This window comes from Grammomys surdaster, unplaced genomic scaffold (assembly GCF_004785775.1).
Source record: "Grammomys surdaster isolate TR1022 unplaced genomic scaffold, NIH_TR_1.0 183, whole genome shotgun sequence".
Lineage (NCBI taxonomy): Eukaryota > Metazoa > Chordata > Mammalia > Rodentia > Muridae > Grammomys > Grammomys surdaster.
The window spans coordinates 303,734-319,171 of record NW_021604628.1 but is presented as its reverse complement, the minus strand read 5'-3'; the positions used below and the strand labels follow the sequence as shown (position 1 = coordinate 319,171).

The following is a 15,438-nucleotide window of genomic DNA, read 5'->3' as shown; positions in this document are numbered from 1 at the left end:
TGGGGACCAAAGGCTCCTGTCACCCAGATCTGGAGTCTGGGTCTGTTTTCTGGACTCAGTTGGGGACCGAGGAGGAGAAGAGAGCCCCTGAGGAGGAGGCTCAGCCTCAGAAGCAAACAGAACTCTAAAAGCTGCCTCAACATTCCCAGACTCCTCAGGCAGAGCTCTTGGCAAACCCCAGAGGAAGGGACCCTTGGGTCTGGTATCTAAGTCAGGGGAGTCCACAGGCTGCTTAGAACTGATATCCTGTCCATCCTGCCCCTTGGGGTCCTCCACCCCTTTTCTTTCTCTGCCACCACCAGGGGACGCCTCTGGGTCTCCATCTGAGACCGGTTCCTGAGAAAACTGTAGAGCAGACACCTTGGAAATGGAGATCTGTCTAACAACGCGTGGGGTCTGGGGAGCGGAGGTGCTACTTGGGGTTGAGGGTGGGCTCCAGCAAAGCCGCAGGGTGCTGTGGGAACGGTCTTCAAAGCTGCTGAGGAGCTGGTTCCAGTCATCATTCTCCCCAAACAGCTCAGGCAGTGGGGCCTCCTCTGTGGGGACAGCCTGAGGGTCTGGGGCTTCCTTATTTGCCCTGGGGACACTGGGAAGAAAGGGGAAAAGTGAAGGTCGGGAGAGTACCAGTTAGTGGCATCCCCCAAATCCTGGTAACATAACCCCTCCTGTGGCTAGCTTTTCTCCAAGGATGGCTGAAAAATGCTCCTGTCCCACTCTGTACCTCAAAATCCATATGAAGCCTCACCTCCTCCTGGAAGCCTGCCCTGACCAAGCAAGCCTTCTTACCTCTGAGCTGTTTCAAACAGAACAAGTGCCTGACTGATTAGGAGCTGTGTGTGTATGTGCCTGTGTGTCTGTCTGACTGTCTATGTATGTGTCTGTATATGTCTGTGACTGTATGTACCCCTGCATGTATGAGATATGTGTTTGTGTTTGTTTCTGTCTGTATGTATGTATGTATATGTGTCTATGTCTGTCTGTATGTGTGTATATGCATCTATGTGTGTCTGTCTATATGTGTGTGTGTGTGTCTACATCTGTATGCATGTCTGTGTGTGAGAGATATTATGTGTATGTATGTGTGTGTATGTGTCTGTGTGTGTGTCTGTGTCTGTCTGCCTATGTGTCTGCCTATGTGTCTGTCTGTATGTTTGTGAATATGTATGTATATATGTCTGTGTATGTCTGTGTGGTCTGTATCTGTGTGTGTCTGTGTGTGACTGTGTCTGTGTGTGTCTGTGTTTGTATGTGTCTATGTGTCTGTGTGTGTCTGTGTTTGTATGTGTCTGTGTGTCTGTGTGTGTCTGTGTTTGTATGTGTCTGTGTGTCTGTGCGTGTCTGTGTCTGTGTGTGCTTGTGTCTATGTATGTGTGTGTGTGTCTGTGTGTGTCTGTGTCTGTGTGTGTCTGTGTGTGTCTGTGTGTGTGTCTGTGTGTGTGTGTGTCTGTGTCTGTGTGTGTGTGCATATCCGCACACAGAGATCTAACCAGCTCCATGGAGAACACCCTTTCCTGGCTCCTAGGAGTCAGTGCTTTCCACCCTCGTCCAGAGAGGGAGGTCACTTGCCTTGGCTCTTCTTCTATCTGCCAGGATACTCGGCCCCTGGTCCTGGCAGTATCCAAGTGTCCTCTTGTCACCTGCAGCTGTCCCCGCACCTCTTCTAGCTGCCCAGCCAGGTCACGCTCAGCCTCCCGGAGCTGCAGGTTCTCCCAGCTGGCCTCCTGCTGTGTGCTGCTGAGATGGAGGATCTGAGCCTCCAGCTGTGGAGGGTGGAAGAGAGGAGAGGATTGGCCAAAATCCTCTAAGACTTTGGTGAGACAAGGATGCCCTGTCCCCTGCTCCCACTGCCCAGGTCCTGGAGACCCAGCTTAAATGGTACGATTGGAGGGGAGGTCACCCTTCAGGCATCTAATTAGCTGCCTTAAACGCCCCCACAGTGAGACCTGTGATATATGGGAAGGATACCATGATCAGGGGACAAGAGCTCCTCAGGCACACCTACCCAGGGCCACACCTACCCAGGGCCACACCCACCCAGGGCCACACCCACCCAGGGCCACACCCACCCAGGGCCAAGCCCTGCATCAGCTGCCCTTCCTGACTCCATCTGGACTGCAGGGGCTTCTGACCCAAAGATAATTCAGAAGGTTCCGACAGCCAGACCCCACAGAGCAGAGAGCCTCTAAAGCAGCCATGGGTCCTCAGCCTCCCCACCCCCCAGCAGGCTCTGATATGTTAAGAACCTGCCCAAGGTTTCTCAGATGACAAGGAAGCCTGTTGTCTAGAACTTTCCTTTCTTTCTCCCCATCTTGCCCCCTTCTGGGTCTCACACGGCCCAGGCTAGCCTTGAACTCCTGATTCTCCTACCTCCACTCCAAGAGAAGGAGTTACAGCACATGTCACATACCCAGCCTGTCCAAACTTTTGCCTTTTGTGTCCCCATACACAACCTCACTTGACACATGAGGCCTGGGAAATGACACGGAGGTAGACACCTTCTTTTCTTTCTTTCTTTTCTTTTCTTTTTTTTTTTGTTTTTTGTTTTGTTTGTTTGTTTGTTTGTTTGTTTGTTTGAGACAGGGTTTCTCTGTGTAGCCCTGGCTGTCCTGGAACTCACTCTGTAGACCAGGCTGGCCTCGAACTCAGAAATCCGCCTGCCTCTGCCTCCCAAGTGCTGGGATTAAAGGCATGCACCAGACACCTTCTTTTCATGGCCACTGAAAACCTGAGGGTAGTGTAAGCTCCCCACTCATTTCCCTGGGTCTGCCTGGCCCTTTATGGGACCTCATCTGACCCATGGCAGTGTTACCAGGGCACTGGGAAGAGAGTCCCGATCTAGTAGCCAGCAGCCCTGGGAGTTCTTGGCTGCCTGTGGCTTCAGGGGACCTGTCCATCTGGGAACAGTGAAAAAGGTTCTGGGGTCTGAGTTCTTCAGAAGGCCTGTACTCACCTCTCTCTGGCCCTCTGCAAGCCGCTGAACCTCTTGTTCCTTGGCCTCTAGAGCCTCTTGCATGTGGGCACTGAGGGCCATGTCCCGGGAGTCACTCTGCAGAGAAAACTGGTCAGCCCTGCCCTGCAGTCTCCAGAGCCAGCTTAGCTGAGGTCCAACGTATCTTACCTCCACCCTGGCTTGGGGTTCAGGGGCCTGGAAGGTACCCACAAAGAGGACTTTGGGGATTCCCCTACTTGGGCCTAGACTCTCACAAGGACACTGAAGCTAAGACACGGAAGTCAGTCCTGGGGAATATTGATATCTTGTAGAGAACACATGCCCGGCAGGTCCACCCCATCTCTCTGGGAGCATAAGCTACAGGAGAGGAGGCTCGCATCACTTTCTGATGCCCTTCCTACGACTAAGCCACTACTTAGCCTGGAGAAGCATTCATCACTGGCTTCACCTGGGCCTGCAGCTGCTGCTTCTCCCTGCAGATCTGCTCCTCTGTCTCCTCGTAGAGCTGTCTCACCTTGTGGAGATGGTCAGAGTCTCGCCTACAGGGACAGGAGGTGAGCACCAGAAAGCTGCTGGGTTCTCTGGAACTTGATGCCTGGAGCCCTCCTGCCTCTCTTGCCCTCGGCCACCTCAGACCCCTGTCCTGTCACCTGGGGTCTATGAAATCCCCACTCCCACCCCTGGCCCTATCTATGGTCCCCATTACCCCAAGCCTCAGTCACCATCTTGGACTCCATGACTCAAGCTCCAGTGACAGGGCTGTGACTCTGACAGTTACAGGGTCACAAAACAGACACCCCCTCCCCCCCCGGAGTTTCTTCCTCTTCAAACTTCTCTCTGCTTCCCAGCTCCCTGTCACTTCAGAAGGGCTTCTCCAGGTCCCCCTGAGAGGTGATGCTCAAACCGGTTGATCTTTCTAGGTAGTATTGAGCAAGGGGACCATCCAGGCACCCTTTGTACAGGACCTAGGATTCCACAGCAGGCAAAGAACACCTGCTATGTCCCCGCTCACTTTCTCAGGGTCCATGCCAGTGCCTCCCGGTCAGCCCGAGCCTCCTGCAGGCGGCTGCTCATCTTGGCCAGGAAGCCCTCCAAGTTTCCTGCCAACTGGGGCTCCTCCTGCCGCAACTCTCTCCACAGCTTCCAGATCTCAGCCTGCCTGGAGCAGGGGAACCTCCAGAGATTAGACACAAGAGGGCTAGGAAGCAAGAGGGTTCCTGTGTGTAGCCCAGGCTAACTTCACACCTGCTGTGTAGCAAAGGATAGCCTTGATTCTTCTGCTTTCGTCTCCTCCCAAAGGCTAGGATTACTATATCCCATTTTATGGTGGTTCTGTGGACGGATCCCACAGAGAGATTTGTGTATGCTGGTACTCCGCAAGCTAAGCCATATCCCTAGCCATAGTCTTCCGTTTTAACACCAACACACCCAGACACTTGGAGACCTGAGTCACAAAATTCTTCTAACGATACTTCAAAGCTTAGCTCAAGTGTCCCCTCTTTCTGGGACATTTCTATATGTGAGCTGCCCTTCTTGAACCCGCCTCCCCCCCTCATACGACATGTTTCCCTGTAAGTCAGTGGCTAATGAGGGTGTGGGGGTAAAGGGGTGACTTGGGAGTCTGACAGCTCGAGGCTTCCGTCTGCCCACTTCCCCCCCACCCCCGCCCCCGCTCTCCTCCCATTCTGGAGTTGTGTGGTTTCTAGCAAGCCTTTACCCTCCCTGGACTCACTGGGAAAATGCAAAAGCCAATACTTGTCAAGCAAGATTGTTTAGGGAGAAGGAGAGAAACACTCAGCGTAAGTGCCAGCCCGGGGCCCTGCCCACGGTTGGCACCCAGTGCATGCTACTTTCACATGGACTTAATTAAGTCATGAAGACAGAGGCCCAGAGGGCGAGGGAGCGGGGCCAAGCTGCCAAGTGGGTAAATGGCTCCCTGCTCCACCTGTTCTGCCAGCCTACACCCCAGGTCCCTCCCAGCCTGGCCCACAGCAGCAGCCCCACCCTGGAGCCAGATGAGAGCAATCTCATCCTTCGGAGGCCTGTGGGTGGAGGGGCAAGCAGGAGAGTGTGGGTGAGGGCAAGTCCCTGGCTGGCACTAGCCAGCCTCAGGAAGGGTCCCCTCTCCCCTCTTCTCAACACACAGAACTCCCATACACCCAGAGCCTATGCCCAAGGCACGCGGCAGGAATTAATCTCCTAGCTCAAAACCACCCAGCCCAGGACACCACCATGTCTGAAGTCACACTACTGAGGGACCCTTAGGGAGTCTCCAGGTCCCCCTCAGAGGTGATACTTCAACTGGTTGATCTTTATAGGGAGTGTGGGGTGAGGGGACCCTCCAGGCAGTCTTTGTACATGTCTTCAATCTCTCTGCAGCTTTAAAGGATATGCTGTAGCCAGGAACAGAGGTCAGAGGTCAAACACTATCAAGTGGCCAAGCTGAGGTGTGTCTGCACCCAGTCCTACCCTAAGCCCTCACCCCCACCAGGGCCTTACTCAGAAAAGGAGTGGCCGGTCTCCATCTGCCCTACAAGGGCCAGGAAGGCCTCCTTCTCCTCAGCATTGGCCTCCTCGAGGACAGGGAAGCTGGAGGTCACAGATACCCGTTGAGAGGGCAATGACCGCTTTGTGCGGAGTCTGTGGGTACCGGGGCTGGAGCCAAAGATGTTTTCTGGAGAGACAGAAGGTAACCGAGGGAAAACGAGCCTCTGACTTCCCTTAAGCCTCACCCCCTACATTTAAACAGGGACAGAGTCCTGTATGCCTCAGATCAGCCTTAGCAGTCTCCTAAGTTGGGAGTGCCCGTTTCACACATCACCTGAGGCCCAGAGATGTCTAGAGATTCTTTGAGTCCAATAGTGTGCTAGAACCCCCCAGGACCCTCCCAGGACAGACATACTGAGTCCAAGGCTGAATTCTTCCAGCGACAGGCGGCCCCTACTCTGGACATCCACCCAGTCGAATATCATCTGCGGGTCCTCGCCACCCAGGAAGCTGAACCTGGCCTCCTGAAAGGAAAGCATAGTGAGTTGTTCCTACAGGAAGGACTGTGGGCTGGGCGAGAGACAGGACGCGTCTGTCTTCAGCCACCCTGCTTTCCTTTGTCTCAGGAGCAGGGTCACTTGCTCAGGGCCTGCCTGACCTGGAGCCCGGCCTGCAGTTGCCCACACCACATTAGGCGTCCTTCAGCAGGCTCCTCAGCAGGCTCCAAGTCACCAAATATGGACTTATGTTGTTCCTCTAGCCTTTAGTAGGATGGCTTCAAATGCCATCTGAGGTTTAGTTGTCTGTTTGCTGAAACTAACTATACAGACCAAGCTGTTCTCGAACTCACGGAGATCCCCCTGCTTCTGCTTCCAGAGTGCTGGGATCAGATGTGTAGCATCATGCCAGCTAGCCATCTGACACTTGTAATAATACACCACAGTGGACAGGAAGATCCTGGATCCTTCCAGTGTGATCCAGGGACAATGACGTGCAAGCTTTTCTAACTGTTGCTCTTGGGTTGCGTAACTGAACGAGGGGGTATCAGAAAGACCACGGTCATTTGAAATCGCACATTCAGAGTCCTAGATGTTTCCCGGAGGGGCTTGCTGTGCTGCACCATGTAACATCACTAAGGCCACAGTTCTGGACACACAATGGGTGTGATCATGTCACTTGACGGCAGTGAACACCTCCCAAAATGCTCAGAGTTGAGGCCACCTAAGTTGAAGTTTTCTGCCATTGGAAAAACCATGATGAGCAGAGTGAGATAGCCCACACCTTTGAGCCCAGCACTCTGAAGGCAGAGGCTAGTGAATCTCTATGTGGTTGAGGCCAGCCTGGTCTACATAATGAGTTCCTGGACAGCTTATGCTACACAGAGAGACACTGTTTCAACAACTACTAGCTGCCCCCAAAAGAAAGAAAGAAATGAAGGAAGAAAGAAAGAAAGGAGAAAGCTATAACTATGTTTTAACTAAAGACATTCCGGATTTTCCTAGTAGTGCTCTCCATTTAACCCATCTGTGTGTCTGGATTGTTTTCTGTTAGAATGTTTCATTTTAACAATTGCTACTGTGAAGTTAAGCAGAGATGGCCCACGCCTTTAATCTCAGCACTCGAGGCAGAGGCAGAGAGGCAGAGAGAGAGGCAGAGAGGCAGAGAGAGAGAGAGGCAGAGAGGCAGAGAGGCAGAGAGAGAGGCAGAAAGGCAGAGAGAGAGAGAGAGAGAGAGGGAGAGAGGCAGAGAGAGAGACAGAGAGGCAGAGAGGCAGAGAGGCAGAGAGGCAGAGAGGCAGAGAGGCAGAGAGGCAGAGGCAAATGGAGCTCTTGAGTTTGAAACCAGCCTGGTCTACAGAGTAAGTTCCAGGAGAGCCAGAGCTACACTGAGAAATCCTGTCTCAGATAGATAGATAGATAGATAGATAGATAGATAGATAGATAGATAGATAGATATGCTGCCGTGCGCAGGAGAGATGTCTTAGTGGGTAAGAGTCTGAATTGTTCTTTTAGAAAATCTGAATTTCCCCGGGCAGTGGTGGCCCAAGCCTTTAGTCCCAGCACTTGGGAGGCAGAGGCAGGCAGATTTCCGAGTTCAAGGCTACCCTGGTCTACAGAGTGAGTTCCAGGACAGCCAGGGCTACACAGAGAAACCCTGTCTCAAAAAACTAAAAAAAAAAAAAAAAAGAAAGAAAGAAAAAAGAAAACCTGAATTTGGTTCCCAGCTGTAAGCTGCCTGTAACTCTCATGCCGGGAGATCTAACTCTGTATTCTGGCCTCTGCAGGCTCCAGCCCTCACTGGCCTGTGTCTTTTGAAAGTCTCTGACTGTTCTGGAGTTCTCCAAGTACTCTACGCTGGCTGCCAAGCCCTGAGGACCTGCATATCCCTGCCTCCCCTGGGGCTGGGACTCCAAATGTATCTCTGTAAATGTTTGATGCACACGCCTATTTTATGGACCTATATCCCCAGATATTGTAAAATGTTTCTCCGGTGAAAAAGGGCCAAGCGGAGAAACTTTAAGAAGCATGAGTTAGCCCCCAGAGCGTGCAGCTAATGCACCTCACAGAACTGATTAAGGCAGAGTCACATAACTTGCAGAGTCTATTCAGGAACATCGGAGATAATTTCTGTCTGATGAAACAGATAACTCCAGGATTTATGGCCTGGTAGACTTTCACTAGCTATAAAAAAAAAAAAAAAAAAAAAAGGAGGAAAAAAAACCCCTCCTAACTCTGCAATCTGGTTCTAATCTGTCTTTGTTAAGTTGCCCAACTTTTTAAAGTGCTCTTTGAACCATTCATAACGCTAATTAACATGTTAAATAAAATCTCTGAGGGCTCGGGCTCTGTGGCTTCACGATAGAGCGCTCACCTAGCATGAAAAAGAAAAGGCATCCACTTTAACACGAGTCTGCTTTGTATGTGCCTATAGGTCATGATTTTACCTTTCTGAGCAATCATCCCCTTATGATCCTCAGAAGGTGCAGGGCCCTGCGCACTCTCTCACCCAGAGTGTCAAGTCTAAAGGCTGATGTACCTTGGACTTCTGAGCCCCAGGGCTGCTTGGCTCTGGAGAAGCTAAGTGTGGCAGAGCTTAGGGGCTTTGTTGCTGTTGGGTTTGGTTTTTTTTTGTTTGTTTGTTTGGTTTGGTTTGGTTTTTTTTGAGACAGGGTTTCTCTGTGTAGCCCTGGCTGTCCTGGAACTCACTCTGTAGACCAGGCTGGCCTCAAACTCAGAAATCTGCCTGCCTCTGCCTCCCAAGTGCTGGGATTAAAGGCGTGCACCGCCACCACCACCCGGCAGGTTTGGTTTTTCAAGATGGGCTCTCTTGTAGCCTAGGCTGGCCTCAGAGTCACCATGTAGCCAAGGATGACCCTGAATTTCTGAGCCTCCCACCTCCGTCTTCCAAGTGCTGGCATTACAGGTGTGCTGTTTTATGTCAACTTGTCACACAAATTTGAAAGAAGGAACTTTGATTGAGAAAATGCCTCCATAAGATCAGGCCTCAGGCAAGCCTGTGGGGCATTTTCTTAATTAATGATTGATGGGGGAGGGCCTGCCCACTATGGGTGGTGCCATCCCTAGGCTGGTGGTCCTGGGTTCTGTAAGAAAGCAGGCTGAGCAAGCCATGAGGAGCAAGCCAGTAAGCAGCGTCCCTCCATTCCTTCTGCATCGGCTCCTGCCTCCAAGTGCCTACCATGTTTGAGTTCCTGTCCTGACTTCCTTCAGTGATGAACAGTGATGTGGAAGTGTAACCCAGACAAACCCATTTTCCCCCAGGTTGCTTGATGGACCTGGTGTTATATCCCAGCAACAGTGACCTTAGGAGGACAGGCATGGACTACTCCCCAACTCTTCCTCCACTTTTATGTATGATCTGGGTTCAAACTCAGGTCACCAGGTTTGTGTAGCAAAGTCCTGTATACACTGAGCCCTCAGAGGCCAGAGCCATCAGACCCCTGGAGCTGCAGCAAGGGGAGGTTGTGAGCCACCTGACACTGGCATTGGGGATCAAACTGAGTCCTCTCAGTGAGTGATACACGCTCTTAACTACTGAGCTGTTCCCCAGTCCTTCCCACCACGTTCTAATCTTTAAAAACAAAAGAAGCAGAGGCACCTCCCTTAGGAAAGAGCTGAATGCTCTTACACCCATATTACCTTCTCCTCTGATTATTTGCATATACATCGTGTTCCTATTCTCTCTCTCTCTCTCTTTCTCTCTCTCATTTTTATCTTTAGCAGAGTACTCTGGTACACGCCTGTAATCTCACCATTTGGGAAGCTGAGGCAGGAGGATTGCTGTGAATTCGAGTGTACCCTCAGCTATACAGCAAGATGCCACCTATCTAAAAGGGGGGGAAAAATCAAAAAAAGAAAGGCTGGTAAGATTGCTCAACCAGTTATAGCGCTTGCCAGGCAAGCCTCGTACCCTGAGTTCCGTGCCCAGAACTGACAGTAGAAAGAGAAGACCAACTCCTAAAAATTGACCTCTGACCTCCACCAGTGCATCTTGACGTGTGTGTGTGTGTGTGTGTGTGTGTGTCATCGCTCACACATATACATCCTACACACACAATAATGATAATAATAATATCAGCAATAACAATTGTTAAGAAGTTACGCTGTGGGTGCTATGCAGGGGATAGACATTTGCACAAAGTTCTGGGTTCAGTCCCCAGCACCCCATAAGCTGCATGGTGATGCCTGTAATTCGAGTATTCCATTCGCAGAGGCAGGAAGACCAGAACTCCAGGGCAGCCTCAGCTACACAGTGAGATAGAGGCTAGCCTGGGCTACATGAGCCTGCATCCCCAAACAAAACTAAAAAACAAAAAAGAGAACACACCATAGGTACAACCATCATATCAAGAGATTCTGTCTTCCCCAGACTATGAGGTCACAGGAACCGGGCTGTTACGGGGCATCTCCCCTGCCTTGTGACAAGGTTCTAGAGTGTTCTGGAAAATTTTACCATCCACACCCTCTTCTTGTCTCCAAGGGATCTACCTTGCAAGCCTACTGTTACCCTGTAGAAGGATCCACTAAGGTGAGAAACTCACACAGGCTTCCTGGTGCTCACAGACCCTGCTTCCCCTCCTTGGCCTGGAGGCCCTGCTATTAGCTGCAGGACCCAGCTTGTGTCTTCAAACCATGAAAGCCAAGGCCAAGCCTGGAGAAAAAGGACTGTTCCAGGCTCTTCATGTGGGTGTGGCTTCCAAGCTGGCCTTGGGTGACCTTCACATTGGTGGACTGGGGGCTTCCAGGACATCGGGTAGAACAAGAAGGGACCATGCGGTGCCGATAGGAAAACTCTAGGCTGTGGAGCTGTGCCTGTGTGCTGGGGACATCACTGATCTCTCCAGTAGGGTTGGGGTTTGGTGTTGTTTTTGAGACAAGGTCTTATTTAGCCCAGGCTGGTCTTGAACTCTCTGTGTAACAAGCATTCTTTTTTTTTTCTTTCTTTCTTTTTTTTTGGGGGGGGGGGCTTTTGAGACAGGGTTTCTCTGTGTAGCCCTGGCTGTCCTGGAACTCACTCTGTAGACCAGGCTGGCCTCGAACTCAGAAATCCGCCTGCCTCTGCCTCCCAAGCACTGGGATTAAAGACGTGCGCCATCACTGCCCGGCACAAGCATTCTTCTAACGTCCCCAAACCCTCCCCGATTGATTTTTGGACACAGGATTTCTCTATTTCATTACAGCCCAGACTGGCTATGTAGCACATCCTGTTTTTGAACTTGAGATCCCCCTGCCTCTGTTACCCAGGTCTTTGTAATCCTAGGCTAAGTTTCTCCTGATAAGACCTTGTTCTAAGCAGGCTGTCTGGCTAGGACTTCCTGTTTTAGGCTCAAACTGTACATTTCAGGTGCGCCTTCAGTCTTTGGGAGACTGAAGTGAAGTGACATTTGAATCTCACTGCCCTTCATAGGAGGTTCTTAAAGTAATATGTTTACACTATCACCTTACAATCCAGAACATTCTAGGTTTTTGCTTTTGTTTTTTGGTGTGTGTGTGTGTGTGTGTGTGTTTTGCACAGGTTCAAAGGAGTCTGCCTTCCTATTTTACCAGGATAGAACTGGATAAATCAATCATATAACCCAGAACCTAACTGGGGTATCATTTTTATATAATAATATGTAATCAACTATGACAAGCTGGCTTTCAGGGATAGCCTTGGAACTAACGCTGTGAAACCCTCTCAGGAGGCCTAGAGTTGGGGAATAAGGAAGGCCATTTCCAGGCAGAAAAACTGGTCAACTCCTGGAGAATGTCCACCTGCTGGAGCTGGGTTTGTAGCCTGAGGTTGGATGAAGGTTGACAAGCTGTCTCAGAATTAGGGACACACTCAAGGTCCCACATTCCAGGTGCCCTTTCAGTCTCAGGAAAGCCGAACGGCTAATCGTTAAACATGTGACTAGGTTGAGAATCACTCTGGGTATTTCTGTGAGGGACTTCCCAGTCGGGTTAGCCAGGAGGAGAGGCCCACCTGAAATGTGGGTAGTACTGTCCCGTGTTGGGAGTGCTGGGCTGAATGAAAAAGAAGTTGAGCGCCAATGTCTCTCTGCTTCCTGACTGCGGACACATTGTATCTATCCATCTACCTCACCCTCCTGCCTCCAATCTGTCCCCACCCAAGGGATTGTGAGCCAAAAATAAAACCAAAACCCTTTCTCCCTTAAGCTGTTTCTTTGTATCAGGTTTCATTTCAAGTTCTCACTGCTGTGGCAAAGAAAGAGAACAAAAACAGCCAGTCGGTCATCCAACAGAAGCAATCCCCAATGCAGGCTTTCAAAACCCAACCTCCATGCCCAGCTGAGCTGTCTCACGCCTTTAATCCCAGCACCCAGGAGGCCAAGGCTGGTGGACCTCTATGAGTTCAAGGCTAGCCTGGTCTATAGAGTGAGTTCCCAGACAGCCAGGGCTACACAGAAAAAATGCTGGGGGGTGGGTGGGGGTAAGGTTGGGGGGTGTGGAGAAGTTCAAGCTATTTTGAATTTCTAAATTCCATATGGAAATTTCTAGACAGAAACTAGTTTTGGCCTAGGCGATGATTTTACATGTTAAATCCAAAGAGGCTCATGTGTTTAACCTACACCCTGTCTTCACCTTTAGAAAGAACCAAGGTCAAGCCGACCATCCCTTTCATACATCAAGAAACATGGGGAAATTATAATCACCAGAAACATGATCTGAATCGAGAATCAGTCAAAAAGGCAAGATCACATTCTGGCTATATGACCATCCAGAGGTGAAGAATGGCCATGAATTGTCCAAACCAGGGCAGTGGACCGGTCACATGTCGCTGTTTTCTTTTTGGTTTTTAAGACAGGATTTCACTATGAAGCCCTGGCTAGCCTGGAACTCGATATGTAAACCAGGCTCTCCTCGTTGATGAAAAAGGTCTAGTCTCGGGTCAGGAGACAGCTTAGTAGGGTAAAAGTTCTTGCAGTATGTTGTGAAGCAATTGCCTCTGAATCTAAACATTCCTTCCAGGAGACAGAGGAGTCAGGAGACTCCTCTGGCATAAGTCACATGTCTAGGGAAGCTGGAACTTGTATGACTCTGGAGGGAGCCTTCCCAGCTTTGCAGAATAAGTAAACAACCTGACCTGTGTGGGAGGAGACAGTGACCAGCCCGCGGCAGAGACGAGATTCTTGGACTACAGAGCTGCCTGTAAACTGTGCAGCGCCCCAGAGTTGCAGTGTTTATGAGTCAGGGAGGGCACTTTGCTGATACAGCTGCTTCTGGGTCATCCAGCTCCTGTAACTCAGCGCCCCTACTCCTGTTAGGAACCCCCAATAAAAACTCATTGGTTCGCCGGGCGGTGGTGGCGCACGCCTTTAATCCCAGCACTTGGGAGGCAGAGGCAGGCGGATTTCTGAGTTCGAGAGTTCGAGGCTAGCCTGGTCTACAGAGTGAGTTCCAGGACAGCCAGGGCTACTCAGAGAAACCCTGTCTCGAAAAACCAAAAAAAAAAAAAAAAAAAAACTCATTGGTTCAACCATTTGGACCTTGGTCTGTCATGGATTCCCTGCATACAGCTAGTAGCTCTGTGTGTATGCATGCATGCATGGTGTGCGTATGTGTGTGTGTGCATGTGCATATGTGTGGGGTGTGTGTATATATACATGTGGTACACATATGCATGTGTGTGTGTGTATGTGGCCTACATATGCATGTGTGGTGTGTGTGTCTGTGTGTGCGTGTGTATGTGTGTGGGGGGGTTGCATATATGTTGCAGCTCCCCTGAAAGGGTCTCTTGTATACTACAAAGCAAGCCTGAGTTTGATCTCCAAACCCCATGTAAAAAGCTAGATTTGGGTGACTCGCTTGTAATCCCAACACTCCAGGATGGGCATGGGCGAGAAAGACAGGAGAATTGGCCAGAAGCTTAAACAGCACAGTGGCAGAAACACACACACAAACACACACACACACATGCACACACATGAACACAACCATGCACGAATACACACACATCTTATTTTTAAAAGTCCCAGACACGCTGAAGTCACTCATTAACTTGAAAGTTTCGTCTAGGAAAGATGAAGTCAACGTCTGGCTAGGATTCATGGGCTGTTGGACACTGGCCATCTTTTCAAATTGAACCCAGCCACGTTGCCCTAACAGCCTACAAGTCTCCGAGCTCAAGGGCTCTGTGCCCTGCTCATGACATTTCACTATAATCCCTGGTTAATTAGTAATAAATTAGATAGGATCTTTCTTTGGCTGGGGAGATGGCTCACCAGGTAAAGGTGCTTGCCTCCGAGTCCAACAACCTGAGCTTGACCCTGGTGGAAGGAGAGAACCGATTCACACAGGTTGCCCTCTGACCTCCATACACACACTGTGGCGTGCACGCCTCCACCCACCTGCACAGGCATAGAAGGGATGACTTCAAACTTGTGATCCTCCTGCCTCCAGCTCCTGAGTGCTGGGATCATGTGTGCTACCATGCTTACTTTATCTAGTGGCAAGACCTGAACTTGGGGCCTCGTGCATGCTAGGCAAGTGCTCTACCAACTGAGCCACACCCGAGTGCCTATAGTAATAGTCTACTACCAACCCCAAGTCCCTATAGTCTAGATAGGGAAAGGACAAAATGGAGTAACACCTAGAAGTAGCAGCAGACCCCCCCCACACACACACACCCTTTTGCACTAAATGAGGAGAAATCACCGGCCATGTTGGTCTGGACCACTGGCAAAAGTCTCTTATTGGAACATACAACTGTGGTCCCTCGGGAGGTTTACACTCATTAGTCTGCTTCAGTCCCTAGTGCTCTGACTGCTCCCCAAGATCAATGTTCCTGCTCCAAACACCCCAAGTCAGGTGTGGTGAGCCTGCCGGTCACCCCAGGACTGGGAAGGCTGATGCAGGAGAATCAAGAGTTAGAGGCCAGACTGAGCTACATAGAGAGACCTGTCTTGAAAATCTCTCTCACGAGGGCTGGAAAGAAAGCCCAGCAGTTAGGAGTATGTACTATTCTTTCAGAGAACCCATGTTTGGTTCCCAGAACCCATGTCAGGTGGCTCACAGCTGCATGTAACTCCAGGACCCTCTTCTGGACTCTGAGGTACCTGTGTCTCACTGTACACGTATTCACACACATGCACATTATTGGGGGTTTAGGGGTGGGAGTGAGACAGAGTTTTATTGTATAGCCCAGACTGGCCTTCAACTCATAGAGATCCACCAGCCTCTGCCTCTTGAGCGCTGGGATTAAAGGCGTGCGCCACCACTGCCTGATGTCACATTATTAAAAATAATAGAAATAGCCAAGCATAGTAGTATGAGCCTTTAATCTCAGCACTTGAGAGGCAGAGGCTGACAGATCTCTGTGAGTTCAAGGACAGCCTGGTCTGTATAGTGAGTTCCAAGACTTCCAGGGCTGAATAGAGATACCCTGTCTTAAGAAGAAGAAGGAGGAGGAGGAGGAAGAAGAAGAGGAGAAGAAGAAGAAGAAGAAGAAGAAGAAGAAGAAGAAGAAGAAGAAGAAGAAGA

General features: G+C 50.4%; 1 protein-coding gene across 3 annotated transcripts in view; it reads right to left on the bottom strand.

Moving 5' to 3' along the window:
• Nucleotides 1-15,438, bottom strand: part of Rab44 (RAB44, member RAS oncogene family) — a 34,560-nt gene that overhangs the window by 10,402 nt on the left and 8,720 nt on the right. The window contains exons 3-9 of one of the 3 annotated variants that reach the window (XM_028767884.1): nucleotides 5,853-5,961; nucleotides 5,450-5,624; nucleotides 3,963-4,109; nucleotides 3,399-3,489; nucleotides 2,951-3,046; nucleotides 1,567-1,760; nucleotides 106-586 (exon numbers count right to left, since the gene is read on the bottom strand). In XM_028767884.1, coding sequence (XP_028623717.1) covers nucleotides 106-586; nucleotides 1,567-1,760; nucleotides 2,951-3,046; nucleotides 3,399-3,489; nucleotides 3,963-4,109; nucleotides 5,450-5,624; nucleotides 5,853-5,961 — 1,293 coding nt within the window. Of the gene's footprint in view, nucleotides 1-105; nucleotides 587-1,566; nucleotides 1,761-2,950; nucleotides 3,047-3,398; nucleotides 3,490-3,962; nucleotides 4,110-5,449; nucleotides 5,625-5,852; nucleotides 5,962-15,438 lie in introns of those variants that run through there. The other 2 variants (XM_028767882.1, XM_028767883.1) reach the window with 2 other exon arrangements.